The 16,571-nt window shown below is 65.8% G+C and overlaps 3 protein-coding genes across 3 annotated transcripts; all 3 read left to right on the forward strand.

Moving 5' to 3' along the window:
• Positions 1 to 199: 199 nt before the first annotated feature.
• CABP2 (calcium binding protein 2) lies at positions 200 to 1,999 on the forward strand (the record flags this gene model as incomplete). Its single annotated transcript, XM_080346075.1, has 7 exons — positions 200 to 466; positions 950 to 1,111; positions 1,251 to 1,281; positions 1,355 to 1,489; positions 1,567 to 1,676; positions 1,752 to 1,899; positions 1,974 to 1,999. The coding sequence occupies 7 exons, from the start codon at positions 200 to 202 to the stop codon at positions 1,997 to 1,999; spliced, it is 879 nt and encodes a 292-aa protein (XP_080202201.1).
• A 1,687-nt stretch (positions 2,000 to 3,686) lies between these two features.
• CDK2AP2 (cyclin dependent kinase 2 associated protein 2) lies at positions 3,687 to 4,788 on the forward strand. The gene is made up of 4 exons (XM_080346190.1): positions 3,687 to 4,048; positions 4,154 to 4,254; positions 4,331 to 4,463; positions 4,575 to 4,788. The coding sequence occupies exons 1-4, from the start codon at positions 3,958 to 3,960 to the stop codon at positions 4,640 to 4,642; spliced, it is 393 nt and encodes a 130-aa protein (XP_080202316.1). The 5' UTR covers positions 3,687 to 3,957; the 3' UTR covers positions 4,643 to 4,788.
• Positions 4,789 to 5,462: 674 nt separating this feature from the next.
• On the forward strand, positions 5,463 to 16,238 carry PITPNM1 (phosphatidylinositol transfer protein membrane associated 1). Its single transcript, XM_080344654.1, has 23 exons — positions 5,463 to 5,556; positions 6,094 to 6,308; positions 6,389 to 6,510; positions 8,984 to 9,205; positions 9,307 to 9,624; positions 9,819 to 9,914; positions 10,024 to 10,131; positions 10,239 to 10,300; positions 10,392 to 10,636; positions 11,175 to 11,364; positions 11,472 to 11,579; positions 11,685 to 11,818; positions 12,076 to 12,236; positions 12,622 to 12,792; positions 12,965 to 13,111; positions 13,205 to 13,353; positions 13,433 to 13,543; positions 13,779 to 13,895; positions 14,094 to 14,242; positions 14,351 to 14,500; positions 14,858 to 15,041; positions 15,315 to 15,443; positions 15,562 to 16,238. Exons 1-23 carry the CDS (start codon positions 5,479 to 5,481, stop codon positions 15,826 to 15,828), a joined length of 3,633 nt encoding a protein of 1,210 aa, XP_080200780.1. The 5' UTR covers positions 5,463 to 5,478; the 3' UTR covers positions 15,829 to 16,238.
• Positions 16,239 to 16,571: the final 333 nt, after the last annotated feature.

The following is a 16,571-nucleotide window of genomic DNA, read 5'->3' on the forward strand; positions in this document are numbered from 1 at the left end:
CTGGCGGGTCTCACTCTCCCCTGGCCGTTCTCCTGTTCGGGGCCACGTTCCCCCCACCGGCGGTGGCCTCGTCCCGGCGAGGGAGCGGGGCCGGGGCGAGGGCTGGGGCTGGGGGATCCGGTTTCCCTCCCGTCCGGCCCCGGGATGGGGAGAGAGAGCAGGGACCGTTGGCGAGCAGTGGGACAGGGCGGCGGGCAGCATGTTCTTCCTCTTCCGTGGGCCCCAGCGCCAGGGCACCGGCAGCCCCGCGCCCCCCGCCTGCCGGGGCACCTCCCGCCCCCACGGCCCCAGTAGACGGGGTGGCCGCTGTCTCCGCTCGGCCCCGCAGCTCTGCAGGCACAGGGGTCCCAGCACCACCGGCACCCTGGGGAACCGGGGGCGGCCCCACCAACCTGGTGCACCCCCCATGGAGCATCAGCGGGCCACCGAGGAGCCGGGGCCCCAGCCGCCCCCCGCTTTTGGGCAGGTAACCAGTGGTGGGGGCGAAGGCCGGGGTACAGCAGGGCTGGGGGACCCTGAGTGCCCCCGCAGGGAGAGGCAGGGGCCGGGGAACAGCTGGGCGGCTCCCCACATCTGGAGCAGAGCGGCCAAGCAGGGAATAATCCGGTGGATTATGTTTGTGCACGGGCACAGTGCCCCCCCCGCCTGCCCTGCATATCCTCAGATATTCCATAAAAACCTCAAATCCCCGGGCAGCCCCCGCCGCTCTCACACCGGCCCTGGCCCTGGCGGGGCGGCAGCCCCCAGCACCCTGCCAGCCGGCCCCCCCGGGGCCAGGCATGCCCTGCGGCGCGGGGCGGCCCCCAGCCATGGGCAACTGCACCAAGACCCCTGAGCGGAGGCTCCCCAAGGTAAGGCCGCCCTGTGCCCGCCATGGCGAGCAGGAGGAGGGTGGGGGGAGCCCCGGCTCAGTCCCCCGCCTTGCCACCAACACCTACTCTGCCTGCAGGATGGGAAGCCGCGCTCCGGTGCTCCGGTCCCTGGCACCGGGGACGCCGAGGACGTGGCAGAGGCGGCACAGTCCCCGCCGTTGCAGAATTACTCGGTGCTGCAGGGGCTGGTGGGGCCGGCCTGCATCTTCCTGCGGCAGAGCATCGCCATCACCCAGCTGGTACGTGTCCCCTCTCCCCGCATCCGCACCGGGCACCGCGCTGCCGCCCGCGAGCCGGCGGCGGATTTAGGGCAGGATCCCCGGGGGGATCGGTGGGAGTAGGAGCCCCTGATGGCTCTTCGCGCTTTCTCTTTCCCAGGATCGAGAGCTGCGGCCTGAAGAGATCGAGGGTGAGGAGGCGTGGGGCCGGGGGACAGGGAGGGGGTGGCGGCGGTGCCGGCGGTGACACCGTGCTGTCCCCAGAGCTCAAACAGGCCTTCCGGGAGTTCGACAAGGACCGCGACGGGTACATCAGCTACAAGGACCTGGGCGAGTGCATGCGGACCATGGGCTACATGCCCACTGAGATGGAGCTCATCGAGCTGTCCCAGCAGATCAGTAGGTGGTGGGACATGGGGAGACCCCTCCGCTGATCCCTGCCCCCCCACCCCGGTGACACCCCCGTTCTCCCGTAGCCGGGGGCAAGGTGGATTTTGACGACTTTGTGGAACTGATGGGCCCCAAGATGCTGGCGGAGACGGCAGACATGATCGGGATCAAGGAGCTGCGTGACGCCTTCCGCGAGGTGAGGGGACGGGGACGGGAGGCAGCCTGGCGCAGGCAGCTGCCGCGCGCCCAGGGTGACACGCTCGCCCTGCAGTTCGACACCAACGGGGACGGGCAGATCAGCATGGCAGAGCTGCGGGAGGCCATGCGCAAGCTGCTGGGGCAGCAGCTCAACTACCGCGAGGTGGACGAGATCCTCAAGGACGTGGATCTCAACGGGGACGGCCTGGTGGACTTCGAAGGTAGGGGCGGGGAGGGGGCCAGGAGCATCCGCGGGGATATCGGGGGTGTTTAGTCCGTGTTCTCCCTCCGGCAGAGTTTGTGCGGATGATGTCGCGCTGAGGATGGCGCGTGCCAACACGGGAGCCGAGCCCCCGCCGTGCCTTACGAAGACGGGGGTGCGGAGGAGACGGCGGGCTGTGGCGGGGGCCGTGCCGGGGCAGCGCGGCACCCGAGCCCGGGCAGGGCCCTCGCTCCTCCGGTGCCGGCGGTGTCAGACTCGCCCCGGCCACGCGCCCGCCCGGCTGCCGAGGCCCAACGGCGGCGTGGGGTGGCGGGGCCAGGCCACTTTTTGGTGCAGGTTTGGCTGGGCATCGGCCGCTGTCACCTCTGCTCCACCCTGCAGCGTCCCCGTCACCCCTGGGCTCATCCCACCCGCTGTTCCCCAAAACTCCAGCTGGTTCATCCTCCAGCCTCTGCTGTGACCCCTGTACCCAGCGCCGGGGCAGGGAATAAATCCTCCTCCACGCCTCACCCGGGGGTGTCTGAACAAATATGTGAACTTTTTCAGGCTTTACCCTTTTGCAATGAAAAACTCTCTCTACAGACTTTTGCTTGTCCTGTTGCATTTAAATAGAATTTGCTCGTGACCGTTCCCTCCACGGTTGAGAAGCGGAGAAATAAACGTAACAGCAGAGTCAGTTCTACTGTTAAGCGGCGTTCTTTATTGTATCAGCGCTGGGAAGCGCTGGGGATCATCCTCCATAAGCGCTCCAAACACTGGATGCTCTTGCATTGCTTATATTCACATAATTGTTACATATGCGTTACAATTTCTGAAAATTTTGGCATACAGTGCTATACTAAGAAATAATTTGTGATGTTAGTTTAGTTTCTTACAATACATCTATTAATTATTAGTTAAATATAAACTAAACGCTCTGCTTCTAAACAATGTGTAACTGAACGTTCTGTTTCCCTCTTGTCATGCAGAAGGATCTAAGACTTGAAAAATATCCCTTTGTTTTGCAGAAGGTCAGAAAGCACTTATCATGTCAATTGGTTAATGGTGGGTATGTCTTTTCTAACTTAATCACAGTGTACGTTAATGTAGCAGCTTCTCTTCAATTCCCCACTTTTCAATATACTTGAAAATTCTTTTGCAACACTGATCTACAAAATATTATCATCTTGTGTTGCAGTACGGGCATAATTATCTGTTATTGGATAGCAATACCAAAGAGAACATTGTAGCACCACACAAGTAAAAATTCTTAGCGTTAAAATTAGGGTCACAGATATAAAGTAAAATTTTTAATACTCTGGGCAAAGCCCAAATTTTACTTCGTAAGAGTAACAAAACTAAAATTCACTATTGTCAAGATTGCAATTGTCCCCGATGATGCCCCCAGGGGATATTTTGCAGTTTCGGGGAGCACGGTGGAGGATGATCCCCAGCGCTGATAAAGCAGAGGGTGCTGTTCAACAGCAGAACTGACTCTGCCGTTAAGTTTGTTTCTCCGGTTCAGTTGCCCGCACTGGGTGCAGCAACCGGCGTGTGTCCCGGTGCGCCCGGCCCCGCTCCGCTGCGCCGGCCCGTGGCGGCGGGAGGCCCGCGGAGCCCGGTGCGGCCGCCGGGCCGGTCGCGGGGGTGGCGGCGGCTCCGGCCCCGCTCGGTTCCCGCTCGGGAAGAGGCGGCGGGAGCCGCTGGTCGCGCGGGGGTCGGTGGGCGGGGCCGACGCCGCGTGTCTCCACGGTGACGGGCGGGGGGGCGGGGCAGGCGCGCGGCGGCGTGATGACGTATGGCGGCGTGGCGCGCAGGCGTCATCAGGGCGAGCGGCGGCACCGGCGGGGGGAGGCGGCCGGGTCAGGCCAGGCCGGGCCGCGGCGGGGCCTGCGCAGCGGGACCGGGCCGGAGCCGCCGCGCTCCGCTCTCCCCGGGTCTTGGGTCGGGTCTGTAGGGTTGAGCTGAGCTGAGGAGAGGCGGGCAGCGGCGCTACAACCGGCGGGGCGAGCGCGGGGGCCGCCCACCGACCCCCGCCGGGCTCCCGGGACCCGGCAGCGGCGGGCGGCCGTTGGGGATGTCCTACAAGCCCATCGCTCCCGCCCCCGCTACCCCCGGAGCAGCCAGCGCCAGCCCCGCCCCGCCGGGGCCGGGGGCACCACCCGCCGGTGAGCGCAACCCCTCGGTAACCGCGGGGGCCGGAGGGTCCCAGGGAAGCGGAAGGAGCCCCGGTGAAGGGGTGGGAGCAGCCGTTAACCCTCCGTTCCCCGCAGCCACGAGCGTCCCGTCGCCCTCCGGTTCGGTCCCCGGCGCCGCCGCCGCGTTCCGGCCCCTCTTCAATGACTTCGGGCCGCCGTCCATGGGCTACGTGCAGGTGAGTCGGGGGGCGGCGGCGGGGCCGGGGGCTCGGGGGCGGCGCTCAGCCCCTCTGTTCCCTCCCACCCCCGCAGGCGATGAAGCCCCCCGGGGCTCAGGGCTCGCAGAGCACCTACACGGACCTGCTCTCCGTCATCGAGGAGATGGGCAAGGAGATCCGGCCCACCTACGCCGGCAGCAAGAGTGCCATGGAGCGGCTGAAGCGGGGTAGGGGCGGCCGGGGCGGGACACACACACCGCTCAGCCCCCGGTGCTTCGTCCCCTCTCCGCAGAGCAGGGAGCGGCTGATGTGGGGTGTTCCTGTGCTTCTCCCCGCAGGCATCATCCACGCCCGGGCGCTGGTCAGGGAGTGCCTGGCAGAGACAGAGCGGAACGCCCGCACGTAACGGCTGCTGTCACCCGGGATCCCCCCCCGGGGACCCCCGGTGTCCCTGCCCCGCTGGCGGCGGGGGGGGCTGCGTGCTGCCCGCACCCCCCCGGCTCTCTGCTCTTTATAAATGCGTGTTTTTATAAATAAAGGACATGGTTGGGACTCTGCCTTGTGCTGTGTCCGCGTGGGGGGTGCGGTGGGTGCTGGGGTGACTGGGGCGTCCCCGGGGCTGCTGGGGAAACACGGGGACCGCTGCTCTGGGGGGTGTAGCTGGGGAGGGCTGGGATCAGGAAGGGCTTGCAGCTGTGCCTGGCCGAGAAGTGCAGGAAGGAGCAAACCCCTCTTTGAACTCTGAAAATAATGGGTTTCGAAAATAAAAACCTCGGCCCGGGTGGGGGGTCGGTCCGGGGGGGTCGGTCCGGGGGGTCGGTCCGGGGGTGCCGGCGCACGCGGAACGCCCGTGCAGCGGCGCTCCCCGCCTTCCGCCTTCTGACGTCACGGCCCCCCCTCCCTACGTCACGGCCGTCTCCGTGGGAACGGGCTGTGATGTCACGGGCCGAGGGGCCGGTTCGGAGCAGCGCAGGTTCGGCGGGGCCGCGGGTGGGGGGGGCGGCGGCGGGGGGCGAGCGGAGCCGAAGGGATCCGGAAAGAGCCGAGCGGAGCCGAGGACGGGGCGGGCGGGGCCGAGCGGGCGGGGGGCGCGTCGCCATGGGAACGGGGCGGGCTCGAGAGCGTCGCAACGGGCGCCCAGCGGGCCGGGCCGGGCCGGGCTGAGCCGGGCTTGGCCGGGCCGAGCCGGGATAACGGCCGCCCCCGCAGGCGCTGCCCCCGGCGGCGCTGCCCCCCGCCGCCATGCTCATCAAGGAGTACCACGTCCTGCTGCCCATGAGCGTGGACGAGTACCAGGTGGCCCAGCTCTACATGATCCAGGTGGGGCTGGGGCCCAGCATGGGGGTTGCTGTGGGGCTGAGCATGGGGGGCTGTGGGGCTGAACGTGGGGAGCTGGGGGGTGCAGGGGTCTGTGAGGCTGAGCATGCGGGGCTGGGGGCTGCAGGAGGCTGTGAGGCTGAGCATGGGGGGCTGTGGGGCTGAACGTGGGGAGCTGCGGGGTCCAGGAGGCTGTGGGGCTCAGCATGGAACCTGGGAGGGTGCAGGGTGCTGTGGGGCTGAGTCTTTAAGGGATGTGGGGGGCTGTGGGGCTGAGCATGAGAGGTGTAGGGGTCTGTGGAGCTCATCCTGGAGCCTGGGGGCACACGGGGCCTGAGGCTGACCCTGGAGGATTGGGATCAGTGAGCTCTGGGTGGGTTTGGAGCCGCTGAGCCAAGCCGGGGGGTCCTGGGGGCGGGTGTGGGGCTGGGGGGTATGAGCACAGGGGAAATGGGGGTTGCGGGTGGGTACAGGGACCCTGGGGGCCTGTGAGGTGCCAGGTTTGGGGAGGCTGTGCTCACCCCACCGCTCTCCCCGCAGAAGAAGAGCCGGGAGGAGTCGAGCGGCGAGGGCAGCGGCGTGGAGATTCTGGCCAACCGGCCCTACAGCGACGGCCCCGGCGGCAGCGGCCAGTACACCCACAAGATCTACCACGTGGGCTCCCACATCCCCAGCTGGTTTCGGGCTCTGCTCCCCAAAGCCGCGCTGCAGGTGGAGGAGGAGTCCTGGAACGCGTACCCCTACACCCGAACCAGGTGGGACTCGCTGGGGACGCGGGGTGGGCTGTGGGGTGGCCGTGCCACCAGGCTTAGACCTGTCCCTGCACATCCCCCAGGTACACCTGTCCCTTCGTGGAGAAGTTCTCCATTGACATCGAGACGTACTACCGGCCGGACGCGGGCCAGCAGACCAATGTTTTCAACCTGAGCGCGGCTGAGAAGAGGCAGAGGATTTTGGGTGAGCACGGGTGCCACGGGGCTGGCTCGGGGCGCCTGGCAGGACCCGGTGCCTGTGGGGGTTCCCCGCGGTGCTCCCCGGCTGGGTGTGTGGGTGCGCAGCGGTGCCCGAGGGGCTCAGCTTCCCGCTGTATGCAACATGCTTGGCTGTGCTCTTTGTGCTGTTCCTCACGTTTTGGGGACAGATATGTGGGGACCCTGGCAGGGTAAAGCGCCTGCACCCCCAGCTCCCTGCCCTGAGCTCCCTTGGCAGCGCTGCTAAACTAGAGTCTGTGTTGAAGATGTTTTGGGAAGCAGTTTTGTCCTTTGCCTGTTTGCAGCCCTCCCCTTCCTGGTGCCAGCCTGCTCCTCGCTACTTCCCTGTCCCTGTCCCACACAGTCTGGCGTGACTTTGGCTCTCTGGGTGTGCACGGGAACCCTTACCAGGGTCCTGCGGGGCGTTTTGGATCAGATGGAGCTGGAAAAGCCTGTCCCTGTTTTCCCACCCCCTGTCCTGCTTCTCCTGCTCCCCAGGGCTTTGCTCCAGATCGCTCTGCAGCTCTGGGCATCTCTGCTGCCTACTGGGGGAACTGGTGGGCAGAACGGGGAGCCTGGGGTGCGATTCCTCCCCCGCCGGCGGGTTCGGCCCCGGCCGCTGTGGCCTCCCGTTCCCGGGGGTGTCAGTCTGGTTGTTTTAGGCGCTGGAGTGCAAAGCGTGACGCGCAGCCTCTTAAAATGGAGGCCTAAAATAGGCACTCGGAGGAAATGATTCATCTGACCTATTTCTCTTATTGGCTCTTGCGGCACCGGGGATGTCCGGCCAGGATGCTGGTGACTTGGGCCTGGAGGGACAAATTCTGCCCTTGCCACCCCCAGGCAGTGACAGGGACCAAGCGGACAGAGCGCAGCCATGTGCCCGCTGCCCTGCCTGATCCTCCCCGTGGTGCCCGTCCCGTAGGGATTTTCTTTGCCAGGTCGTGCTCCCTCCCCGGTGTCCCGTAGCACCGACAGATTTAAACCCCATCTCGCGTTTCAAAGGGTGGCAGAGCAAACGCCGCGGTTCGTGTCGGGGTGAACCACGGGGTCAGCGGCCTCCTCGCCGGTTTTCCTGCAGCGATAAGAGCAAACGGCCCCTCCAGTTGTCAGAGGAGTGATGCTGTTGGGAGCTGCAGGTCCTTTCCCAGCTCTCGCTGTGACCACAGCGTGTGGCCATCCCGGCTGCTCGGCCGGTGCTGCTGTAGGGGCTCGTGTTCAGCCACCGCTGCGGCCAGGCTCTGGCTGTTCTGTGGGCTTGGGGCAGCTCTGATTTCCATGGTGTGGCTGCAGAGATGCTTTCCTGGGGGGCACGCAGGGCTGTGCTTCAGGCGGGGAGATGTGGTCCCCCAGGGTGTCCTCTCAGCCCCTCTTACCACACAATTTAGACACCCTGGGCTGTTTTCCCACCCTGGGGTGTGTTTTGCAGGCTGGGGGGGTTGGAGGGGTTGCAGCACTTTGCACCTCGGCTCCAGCGCCTGCCCTGCAGCTGCCCTCCTGTTCTCACTCTTAAAAGTCCTTTTTTCTCCTTTTTTTCATTTTTTTGGCCCAAGCTGAAGGCAGAGGCCAGTGGGCACCTCCAGGGCAGCACCTGGGGATGGGCTGGGGTGACAGTGCGGGGACAGCTCTGCAGGAAGGTCCTGGGACCAGCGGGGTACCCTGGGCCCCCCAGAGCCCCCCCGGCCAGACTGGAGGGATCTGGCCTGGAGACGGGGCTGGAGCAGCCAAACTGCAGGAAATTTTGTGCAGGCTCAGGCCCAAATGGCCCCTGAGGGTCATTGGATCATGTTTTTCTGGGTGCCATCTGTGATCTCCCCCTACAGTTATGGGGATGCCACCTCCATTTTGGGGGCTCACTCCCATTTTGTGGAGAGGGGGGCTTTGCCATCGCATCCCTCCCCTTGATGAGGGCTCCTCCTTAGTCTCATGGTGGTTTTGCTGAGCTCTGTGTCCCATTTTGGGGGGACCCTCGGGTCTGGGGGGGCAGACGGTGGGTCTCAGCACCGCACCGAGCTGCTGGATGCGCCTGTTCCTCGGCACCAGCCCCCACGTCCCCCGGGGTCGCCGGGGCCGCTCTCCCAGCTGCCAAATCTCCCGCTAATGCATGTATGTGTGTCAGCCCGGCTCCCCGCTCGCCTCGCTGCCTCCGTGCCCCCCCGCGGCCCCCGCTGCCTCTCGCAGCCACAGGGCGCCGGGTCCGGCCCCCACGCAGGGATGGGACACGTTCAGGTGCACCCAAAGGCACCTTTGATGTTAAACCCACGGGGATGGAGAGTGTTCGTTACTGACTGTTGGATGTGTGGCTCCTGGGAATAATTTCCTGTGCGTTTTTAGAGTCACAAAATCATTTTGCTTGGAAGACACCCTGTTTTTTAACCCCGTTTTTCTCCTTGAGGGGTCTCCCACCTGCCCGTGTCCCCTCGCTGAGCACCCCAGGGTGACAAGCGCCGTTTTTCCCGCAGACACCATCGACATCGTGCGTGACCCCATCTCCCCCGGGGAATACAAGCCCGAGGAGGACCCCAAACTCTACCGATCAGCCAAGACGGGCCGGGGGCCGCTGGGGGACGACTGGCTGGAGACGGCGGCCAGCGGGACCCTGATGTGCGCCTACAAGCTCTGCAAGGTGGAGTTCCGCTACTGGGGGATGCAATCCAAGATCGAGCAGTTCATCCACGACGTGGGTGAGTGGGGACATCCCGACCGCTGGCCCCTTGGTGCTGCCGGGGGGCAGGTTTGGCGGGGGACACCCCGAGCTCGCTCCCTGTGCCCCCCGACACGGCAGGTTTGCGGAAGGTGATGCTGCGCGCCCACCGCCAGGCCTGGTGCTGGCAGGACGAGTGGACGGACCTGACGATGGAGGACATTCGGCAGCTGGAGGAGGAGACAGCACGGATGCTGGCGCAGAAAATGGCCAAACGTGGTGAGGCCGAGGAACCCCCCAGTGCTGGGCCCAGCTCCGAGGGGCGGCCGGAGCCGGGGGCGCCCAGCGAGCAGGACGGAGGAGCCGAGGTGCAGGTTGGGGCCGATGCCTCTCCTGACGATTCCTTTGCCAAGCAGTGGTCCACCTCCTCCCGCTCCTCCTACTCTTCCCAGCACGGAGGTGAGGGGCTGTGTCCTGCAGGGGTGGCATGGGGACCCCCAGAGCCCCCGGGTGCTCTTCGCCATAGGATATGCCTCAGGGGACCCCCTCTTCCCTGATTTGGGGCTCTGGGTGCCCCAGGGCTGGAAGAACAAGTGGGACTATGGGGCAGGATTGTGGCCTGGCCGCGGGTGCTGAGCCGGCGCTGGCGGCAGGGGGGGTGTCTCCGCAGAGCCTGTCCGAGTGGCGGATGCAGAACATCGCCCGCGACTCCGAGAACAGCTCTGAAGAGGAGTTTTTCGATGCCCACGGTACGGCACTGGCTCGGGGTGGGCTGGGTGCGCCTGGCGGGGGCTCTGGGGCGGGGGGGCGAGCACAGAGGTGCTCCCCAAACCCACGGTCCCTTCCCCGCTGCTGCAGAGGACCTATCTGACAGCGACGAGGTCTTTGCGAAGGAAATGACCAAGTGGAGCTCCAATGACTTCTTGGACACACTGGAGTGGCCGGCGGAGCTGGATGAGGCGCTGGGTGAGTCGTGAAGGGGCCCTGTTCCCAAACCCTGATGTGGGTGGCCTGGGAGGGGACTGCCCACCCTGGAAACCCCATCTGGGTTAATTGGGGCTATTTGCTCGCAGTGGATGGAGCCAGCGCCGCCAAGGTGGATGGCGAAGGACTGGGGACGTCCAGCTTCCCCGAGGTGCGTGCCCAGCTCATCCCCTCGCTTGTGCCGTGTCCCCCGGCCGTGCCACCCGGCACAGGTGCTGATGGCAGCGTGTTCCTTCCCGCAGGGCGGCTCGGTGGAGAGCGTGGCGCAGGCGTGCCGGATCCATGCCCTCTTCCTCATCCTCCACAGCGGCAACATCCTGGACCAGGGGGTGGGCGAGCCGGGCTCCAAGCAGGCGGACGTGCAGACGCTGGCGGCCACCTTCGACGCCGTCACCCGCATCCACTTCCCCGAGGCGCTGGGACACGTGGCCCTGCGCCTTGTCCCCTGCCCGCCCATCTGCGCCACTGCCTACGCCCTCGTCTCTAAGTACGGATGGCAGTGCTGTGTGCCGGGATTGTGGGTGAGGAGGGGGTTGTCCCCATGGAAAAGCGCCCCAGAGCTGCGGGAGGGGACAGCAGAGGTGGTGGCCTCAGGGACTTTGCTTCTCCTGGTGCAGCAAGGACAAGAGGAAACAGCCTCAAGTTGCACCAGGGGAGGTTGAGGTTGGATGTGGGGAACAATTTCTTCCCCAAAGGGCTGTGGGGCATTGGAACAGGCTGCCCAGGGCAATGCTGGAGTCACCAGCCCTGGAAGGCTGGACAGACGGACATGAGGTTCTCAGGACATGGGGCAGGGACAGGGCTGGGGGAACGGGTGGAGTCCATGATCTTGAGGGGCTTTTCCAATCGAAATTATTCTGTGATTCTATGATTTAGGGCAAGCGGTGAGATGGGATGGCATGGGATGGGGATGACTCCCAGTGCAGCATCCTGGGGCAAGTGTTGTGCAATGGGATGGGGACATCAGGGCAGCCCCATTCATCCTCCTCACACGTTCCTTGTCCCCCCCACCTTGTCCCTCTCAGGCTCAGCCCCTACAGCCACGACAGGGACAGCCTGTCCAGCAGCCAGGACCACATCCCGCTGGCAGCCCTCCCGCTGCTGGCCACCTCCTCGGGGAGCTACCAGCATGCCGTGGGGACCGTCATCGCCCGCGCCAACCAGGCCTACAGCACCTTCCTGCACTCTGGGGAAGGCGCTGGCTTCTGCGGCCAGGTCAGACGGGATTTGGGGGGAGCTTTGCTGCAGGCTCCACCAGGGACCATGCTCCCCTGTGTGGGGGCCTCCGTCCCTCCTCACCCTGGCCGCGGTGCTGTTGGCAGGTGGTGCTGCTGGGGGACTGCGTGGGCGGCATCCTGGGCTTCGACGCGCTCTGCCAGAGCCGGGGGGGCGCGGGGGGCAGCCGCAGCAGCAGCCGCCGCGGCAGCCTGGTGAGTGCCGGGGTGGGAAGGGGGGTTCAGAGCCCCGGGGCTGGGGTGCGGGGCTGGTGGGGTGTGTCTAAGCGGGGACCGGCGGTCGCTGTGTTTCCCCCGCAGAGCGCGGAGCCCGCGTCCCCCGACCTGTGCGGCAGCCGGGACCCCCTGGCCGAGGGGGCGGACGGAGCCGCGGGGTCGGGCCAGGCCAGCCCCGAGCCGGGGACACAGAGGGACGTCCACAGCTCCTCGAGCAGGTGAGAGTGACGGGGATGGTTGGCAGCGGCTGGGAACGCTGCTCATCTTCCCACTAATTTTGTGCCTTTCTGTCCGCACCAGCCTGGGCAGGAGTGTTGTGCAGGGACAGCCCGCCCTGGAGTGTCTTGCTGGGGCTTCCCCGCTTCCAGCAGCTCCTCCGGGCTAACGGGGCCATGCTGGGCGCAGACTTGTCTCCAGGCTGGTGGGATGGGGACGGTGCCGTCCCTCCCCATGCCCACCAGCCCCGCTGTCCCAGCCTGCAGGCCAGCGAGGCCCCGCTGGAGGCAGAGGCACCGCGGGACGGGGCGGAAAGCACCAGCACCCGCCTCGATTTTAAGGTATCCGGCTTCTTCCTCTTCGGTTCCCCGCTGGGGCTGGTGCTGGCGCTGCGCAAGACCATCATGCCCGCTCTGGATGGTGAGGACCCCCCAGCCACACTGCCCGCCCTGATCCTCTTGTGGGGCTCAAGTCCTTGTCCCCAGGTTGTGCTCCTCCAGTCCCTGCAAGCCTGAGCTCCCCCAGGACCTGCCCAAAGATTCTGCTTGGGTTTGAGCCCCTTGCACGCCCAGCCCTGGTCGCACAGGTGTTGCTGTGTGCCCGAATGTCCCCTTCCCCACTCTGTGCCAGCCCTGGCTGTCACCCGTGTCCTGGGTTTGCCCCCCAGCCTTTCCTCTCGCTGGGTCCTGCTTTGTCCCCACTGGGTGCTGAGCTCCCGGCTGCGCTGCCCTGTGCCCACCAGCCCTCGTGCCCTGTCCCTCGCTGGGCAGCCCTGACGTCCCTTGCTGTCCCCTCTCTGTCCCAGTGGCCCAGCTGCGTCCCGCCTGCGAGCAGATCTACAACCTCTTCCACGCGGCCGACCCCTGCGCCTCTCGCCTGGAGCCGCTCCTGGCCAAGGCTTTCCACGCTGTGCCGCCGCTCAGCGTGCCCCGCTACCAGAAATACCCCCTGGGAGACGGCACCTCCTCCCTGCTGGGTGAGCACCCCCCACGGTGTGTCTGGGGGCTCCAGCTCTGCACCCAGAGCACCCACAGCTGCAGGAGCCCGGTTGGGTTTGGGGGCGGCAAAGAGCCCTTTGGGGCTGTGCTGGAGGGGGGTGGCCGGTGTCCCCAGGGGGCTGGGGTGGCCTCACTGGGCGCTCTCCGCAGCGGAGGCCCTGCAGACGCACTCTGCCCTGTTCCTGCCCGAGGTGGACGTGGCCGCCCCCCCCACTCCCACCAGCAGTTTTGGGGGCTTCTGGAGGGGCAGCGAGCCGGAACCCCCCACTTCCGCCAGCACCAGCGAAGTCGTCAAGAGTAAGTGCCACCCCCTGCCCACCCCACCCCACTCTGTCACCTCGGGACACACAACGTGACCCGGGGACGGATTCATCCCGGCTCTCCCCGCAGTCCTGGAGCGCTGGTGGGGCCCAAAGCGAATCGACTACTCGTTGTACTGCCCTGATGCCCTGACCGCCTTCCCCACCATCACCCTGCCCCACCTCTTCCACGCCAGCTACTGGGAATCCTCCGATGTGGTGGCTTTCATCCTGCGCCAGGTACGGCGGGCACGGCGGGGCGGGCGGCGCGGCTTGCCGGTGCCAGCAGGGGCTGAGCCGGGGCTGTGCCTCTCGGCAGGTGATGGAGAAGGAGGGACCGCAGCCGGCAGAGAGCGAGGAGAGCTCTATCTACAGCCCCGCGATCCCCCGGGAGAAGTGGCAGCGCAGACGCACCCAAGTGAAGATCCGGGTACGTGCCCTGTAGCCAGTGGGTGTGTGACATTTTGCTGGGACAGCACTGAGCTCCAGCCACCCCTGAGTGACCACCCCTCGTCGGAGGGGTGATGCAGCCATGAGGGTTTGCTCCTGCCTGCCAGGAGGGTGCCAGGATGGTCCCACAGCCCCACAGGGTCCCTGTGCCACCTCACGGGCTCCCTCGGGTGCCACCCGTGGCCCTGGCTGCTGAGTCCCCTGTGTCCCTGCAGAATGTGACAGCAAACCACCGAGCCAGCGATGTGATCGTGTGCGAGGGCAAACCGCAGGTCCTGAGCGGGCGCTTCATGTACGGACCCCTGGATGTGGTGACGCTGACCGGGGAGAAGGTACCACTGGGCTGGTGGGTGCAACCGAGACTCCATTGAACAGGATGGGGATGTCACAGGGCTGGTGTCACCCACAGCAGGGGATGGGATGATGTGAACCTGTGTGGGATGTGGGGATGGGGTTATAAGAACTTGTAGGTTGGGGATGTGGCTGGATCTGGAGATTTGGTCCGTGCTCAGCCCTTTTCCCCCTCCCAGGTGGACATTTACATCATGATGCAGCCGCTGTCGGGGAAGTGGCTTTACTACGGCACCGAGGTGACGAGCGGCAGCGGCCGCCTGACCTTCACCATCCCTCCAGAGAAGGCTCTGGCCATCGGCATCTACCCCGTGCGCATGGTGGTCAGGTGAGTTGCTGTGGGGGTGCAGAGCCACCTCCGTTCCTTCTCCAGCCCTTTTAGCAGAGCTGAGCGCCCCCTGAGCCCCTCCTGAGCGCCCCCTGCTCTCTCGCCCAGGGGGGACCACAGTTACGCCGAGGCGTACCTGACCGTGGTGGCCCGCGGCACCGAGTCGGTCGTCTTCAGCATCGACGGCTCCTTCACCGCCAGCGTCTCCATCATGGGCAGCGACCCCAAAGTGCGGGCGGGAGCTGTCGACGTTGTACGGTAGGTGCCCCTCTTGTGGTGGGGACAAGCCAACCCTCCTTTTGTGGCACGGTGACAACCCGGTTGGGGTGGCGCGGGACACCGGAGCAGGCTGCCCTCCTGGTGACGAGCTGGGGGATCTCCTGCCGCCCCCACACCCAGAGGGTTTTTGCAGTTTGCTCCCAGTTTTGGTCCTGAAACCAGTTGTGAGTGATATCCCACAGCTCTGCTGTGCCTTCAGCCTTGCTAAAACCCCCAGGAGGAGGAAGGTTTTGGGGGCAGCACCCATGTGTGGTGTGTTGGGAGATGCTCAGTGGCTTCCCGCCAGCAGGACTGTCCTCGCACAGGCTCCTGCCACCGACACGTGTCCCCTCGTAGGCACTGGCAGGACTCGGGCTACATGATCATCTACGTGACGGGGCGGCCTGACATGCAGAAGCACCGGGTGGTGGCCTGGCTGTCCCAGCACAACTTCCCCCATGGCGCCGTCTCCTTCTGCGACGGGCTCACCCACGACCCCCTGCGCCAGAAAACCGCTTTCCTGCAGAGCCTGCGCACCGAGGTGGGGACACGGGGGACAATGGTGGTGGTGGGGTCCTGCGGGCTGTGCGTCTGTCCTGAGTGGGGGTGGAGATGCTCGGAGCTGGACTGAGAGCAGAGCTCAGGGCACAGCGGAGCAGCTCCCAGCCCATGGGTGTCACAACCGTCCCACGAGGGTGTCCCTGTCCCCTGGGGTGGCTGTCCCTGTCCCCTGGGGTGGCTGTCTGTGTCCCCTGGGGTGGCTGTCCCCATGGGAAGGGCCACTCCTTGCCCTGACATTCCTGTCCCTGGGCAGGCGGAGATCAACATCGTTGCTGGCTACGGCTCCACCAAGGACATCTCTGTCTACAGCTCGCTGGGGCTCGCACCGGCACACATCTACATCGTGGGACGGGCCGTCAAGAAGTTCCACAACCAGTGCCAGGTACAGTGGGTGGGACTGGGGACAGGCTGGGGCTGCAGGGAACGCTTGCTGACCCCATTGGGGCTGTAGGAGCATGTGGTGGCCATGGCCACCCGCTCAGGCTGCCCGTGTCCCGCAGTTCCTGTCCGAGGGCTACGTCGCCCACCTGGCTCAGCTGGAGGCGGCGGCGCTGGCTCATTCCCCCAAGGGACCCCCCCGCCCCGTGCTGGGTAAAGGCACCTACGGCTGCCCGGCGCCCGTCGACTTTCTCCGCAAGCAGAGCCAGCTCCTGCGCTCGCGGGGCTCCAGCCAAGCTGAGCGGGAGGGGGGGTCTTCGACGGCCAACCCCAGCCTGCCCTGGGCCAAGCCGCGCAGCGTCAGCCTCAAGCTGGAGGGTGAGGAGTGAGGGTGACGCGGCCACTGTCCCGCCCAGGAGCGTCTGGGGCTGGAGCCTGCGCTGGGCTCCGAGCGAGGAGGTGAGGCTGCTGGGTTCCCCAAAACGCATGGGGCGTTGGAGTCAGTGTTCTAAGCCGCCATGGGGGCTGGAGTGATCCCCGCGGGGCTGAGCCCCCTGCTGCCCCCACCCCGCAGCCCTGTCCCCCCGGTCTCCTGGGGCCACAGAGCCGCTGCCGGGCAGTGCCGGGGGGGTCAGCCCTTGGGGCGCTGATGCACTGCCCCCCGGGTCACTTGTCCCCAGGCAGGGCTGGGGTTGCTGCAGCTGCGCCCCAGGGCAAGTGGCACCTTCCTGACCCCCACCTATTTATTTCCGTTCGGTGTCGCCCGCCGTGGGGCAGGAGAAAGGCTGGGATTCAAAACGGTTCCTCCATTCTCTTTGTTTCGTTGCGGTTTGAAATAAAGTGATATAAAAATGAGGCATCGGGGCCCTTGTGTCTGCTCTGTACCCCACCGGCCACACAAAACGCCCCTACAGGTTCTCCCCCCTGGCCCCAGGCAAACCCCTGGTCCTGGGGCGCTTCAGACCCACAGCATCACACAAGGAGGGTTCCTGGGGCACAGCAGTTGGGTTGTGAACAATTTAGGGCAGGTTGTGGTGAGGAGCAGACAGCCTGGGCTTATTTAGCAGCTCTACCACATCCGTAACAGGGGCAGCGCTTACTGCAGCAAGGGCTCGGTTTGCAGTGAGTTTGC

This window comes from Nesoenas mayeri (assembly GCF_963082525.1).
Source record: "Nesoenas mayeri genome assembly, chromosome: 5".
NCBI classification, from domain to species: domain Eukaryota; kingdom Metazoa; phylum Chordata; class Aves; order Columbiformes; family Columbidae; genus Nesoenas; species Nesoenas mayeri.